This window comes from Monoraphidium neglectum (assembly GCF_000611645.1).
Source record: "Monoraphidium neglectum strain SAG 48.87 unplaced genomic scaffold scaffold06254, whole genome shotgun sequence".
Taxonomy (NCBI): Eukaryota; Viridiplantae; Chlorophyta; class Chlorophyceae; order Sphaeropleales; family Selenastraceae; genus Monoraphidium; species Monoraphidium neglectum.
This window is the reverse complement of record NW_014007382.1, coordinates 1-2,244: the sequence shown is the minus strand read 5'-3', so window position 1 is coordinate 2,244 and position 2,244 is coordinate 1. Positions and strand designations below refer to the sequence as shown.

Below are 2,244 nucleotides of genomic sequence, written 5' to 3'. Positions count from 1 at the left end.
CACACACACACACACACACAAAGCCGCTCTCGAACGAAGCGCATGAAGACCGGCAAAGGCGGTGAGTATGAATAAGTATGAGCTGCAACATGCAGCAGCAAGACGATGCGCGGCCGCGTGCCCTTCAGCCCCGAAAGATGATATGTTGAGATCGTCACTGGAGTGGGTACCGACCAGAGTCCCCAGTCAGAGTGTGTTGGAAAACGGTTTCATCACCGGGCAGCAGCTAACACACACACACACGTGCACACGTACACGTACACACACACACACACACACACACGCACAATCTACGTCGCACACCCAAACTCGCGCGTTCGTAATGTGTCGAGGTTGCACGATGCACGCCAGCAAAAGCAATAAGTAAGACTCAGTGCGTTGAAAACATGTCAACGTGCAGCAGCAAGACAATGCACGGCCGCGTGCCCTTCAGCCCCGAAAGATGATAAGTTGAGATCGTCACTGGAGTGGGTACCGACCAGAGTCCCCAGTCAGAGTGTGTTGGAAAACGGTTTCATCACCGGGCAGCAGCTAACATAGTCACACACACACACACACACACACACACACACACACACACGCACACACACACACACAGGCATGCCTCCCCTGTTCAGACCCACCCGCACAACCACCCCCCCACAAACATACACACACATGCAAAGCCTTGGCCACCCCAGCAGCCCCCACCTTGTGCGGCCGCCCAAAAAGGGGGTGGTACGCGCAGCGCCGCTCCACGACGTCGCGAATGAGGTCCTTCTGGCCGTTGTATGTCGTGAGGATGGAGATCTTAGCGGCGGGGTAGCCCATCAGCCGCATGAAGCAGTACAGCGACACAACGTACTCCGCCTCCCTGGGGGTGTGGGGCGGGAGTTGGGGGTGGCAGAGGCGGGCGGGGCATCAGATCGCAGTCGTCGGTGACGTCATGAGGTGTCATCGATGTGTCCTCCAGAGGTTTTGAGCAACAGCCTGCTCGAATCGATGAGCAAATCCTGCGACAGGCTGCGTCTTTCGCGCACACTGCTTCCCTTGCACCCACAAAGGCAATCCCCAATCACCCCCTTGGCTCCTTTTGCCCCCTCCCCCTTCCCCCTCACCCCAGGTTCTGGTAGTAGTAGGGCCGCGGCTCGCTCTCCCCGCGCCCCATGAAGTCCTGCACGTCCACCAGCTGGTACTCGTAGCCCAGCCCAGGGTTGGACGACAGGAACTCGGGGGACTGCGGCGTTTAGGAGGGGGATAGGGGAAGGGAGAGGGGCGGGAGTGGGCACGTTGATTTTGAAGGGGAGAGGGCACTCGGCAGATTAAGATAGTGAGAAAGCCGCGGCGCGTGTCCCAGCTCCTGCCTGCACAAAGGGCTGCCGTAATCGCCGCCGCAACCGCCGCCCCGCTGCAGCAGCCAGGGCGGGAGGGCGAGCCGGATGCAGGCGAGTGGGTGTGCAGGCGGGTGGCTGCTGAGCGAAAAGGAGGCGCGAGGTGCGCACCTCCCTGACGCGGGGCAGGTCCCCCAGTGCTCGGTAGCGCCAGTTGTACAGCGCAGCGATGGAGGGGCGCGCGCGGCCCTGCGCGTCAAGCTCCACGTAGGGCGTGCCCAGCCGCACAAACCTGGGCCGTGGCCGGGGTGGTGGGTGGTCGCCGTGAACAGGGTTGGCAATGAAGAGAGGGTGGGGACGAGGACCCAGCGGCGGCGCCACCGCGCTGGCAGCGACGGAGCGGCGGCGCAAATGTCGCGGATGACAGCCGGCGCCGACGCTCCCGGAGCTGGGAGGCACGCCCGGTGAATGGTGACACACACACACACACACACACACACACATACACACACACTCACAAAGACATGACCAGCATAGCGCCCTTACCGTGAGAAGAGTGACTGGTCGAGCCTGCTGTACTTTTGGAAGGCCATGTTCTGCACCACTGGCGGCAGCTGGTGGTGGTCACCAATCATGATGACGCGCTTGAGGCGCGCGACACCGTCCTACGCGCGCGTCCGTGTGTGTTGTTGTGTGTGTGGGGGGAGGAGCGGTTGTGAGGGGCAGGAGGCAAAGACATAGGGGAGGGAGCGAATGCTGAGCACACTCAGGAGCTGGGCTTGCGAACTTGGGCGGTTGTGAAAGAGAACGCAAGCAGTGTAAAATGTGTGTGTGTGTGTGTGTGTGTGTGTGTGTGCACGCGAGCGCGCGCATGTGATTGGTTTTGAGGGGGCCCAAGGTGTGCACGACTGAACACAGGTGCGCCTTGTGGGGC

At 61.2% G+C, this 2,244-nt stretch overlaps 1 protein-coding gene across 1 annotated transcript; it reads right to left on the bottom strand.

Annotated features, from left to right (window-relative positions):
* Positions 1 to 459: 459 nt before the first annotated feature.
* On the bottom strand, positions 460 to 1,945 carry MNEG_16335 (Intron-binding protein aquarius; the record flags this gene model as incomplete). The annotated part of the gene is made up of 5 exons (XM_014035195.1): positions 460 to 462; positions 691 to 853; positions 1,098 to 1,216; positions 1,482 to 1,602; positions 1,857 to 1,945. 5 exons carry the CDS (start codon positions 1,943 to 1,945, stop codon positions 460 to 462), a joined length of 495 nt encoding a protein of 164 aa, XP_013890649.1.
* Positions 1,946 to 2,244: the final 299 nt, after the last annotated feature.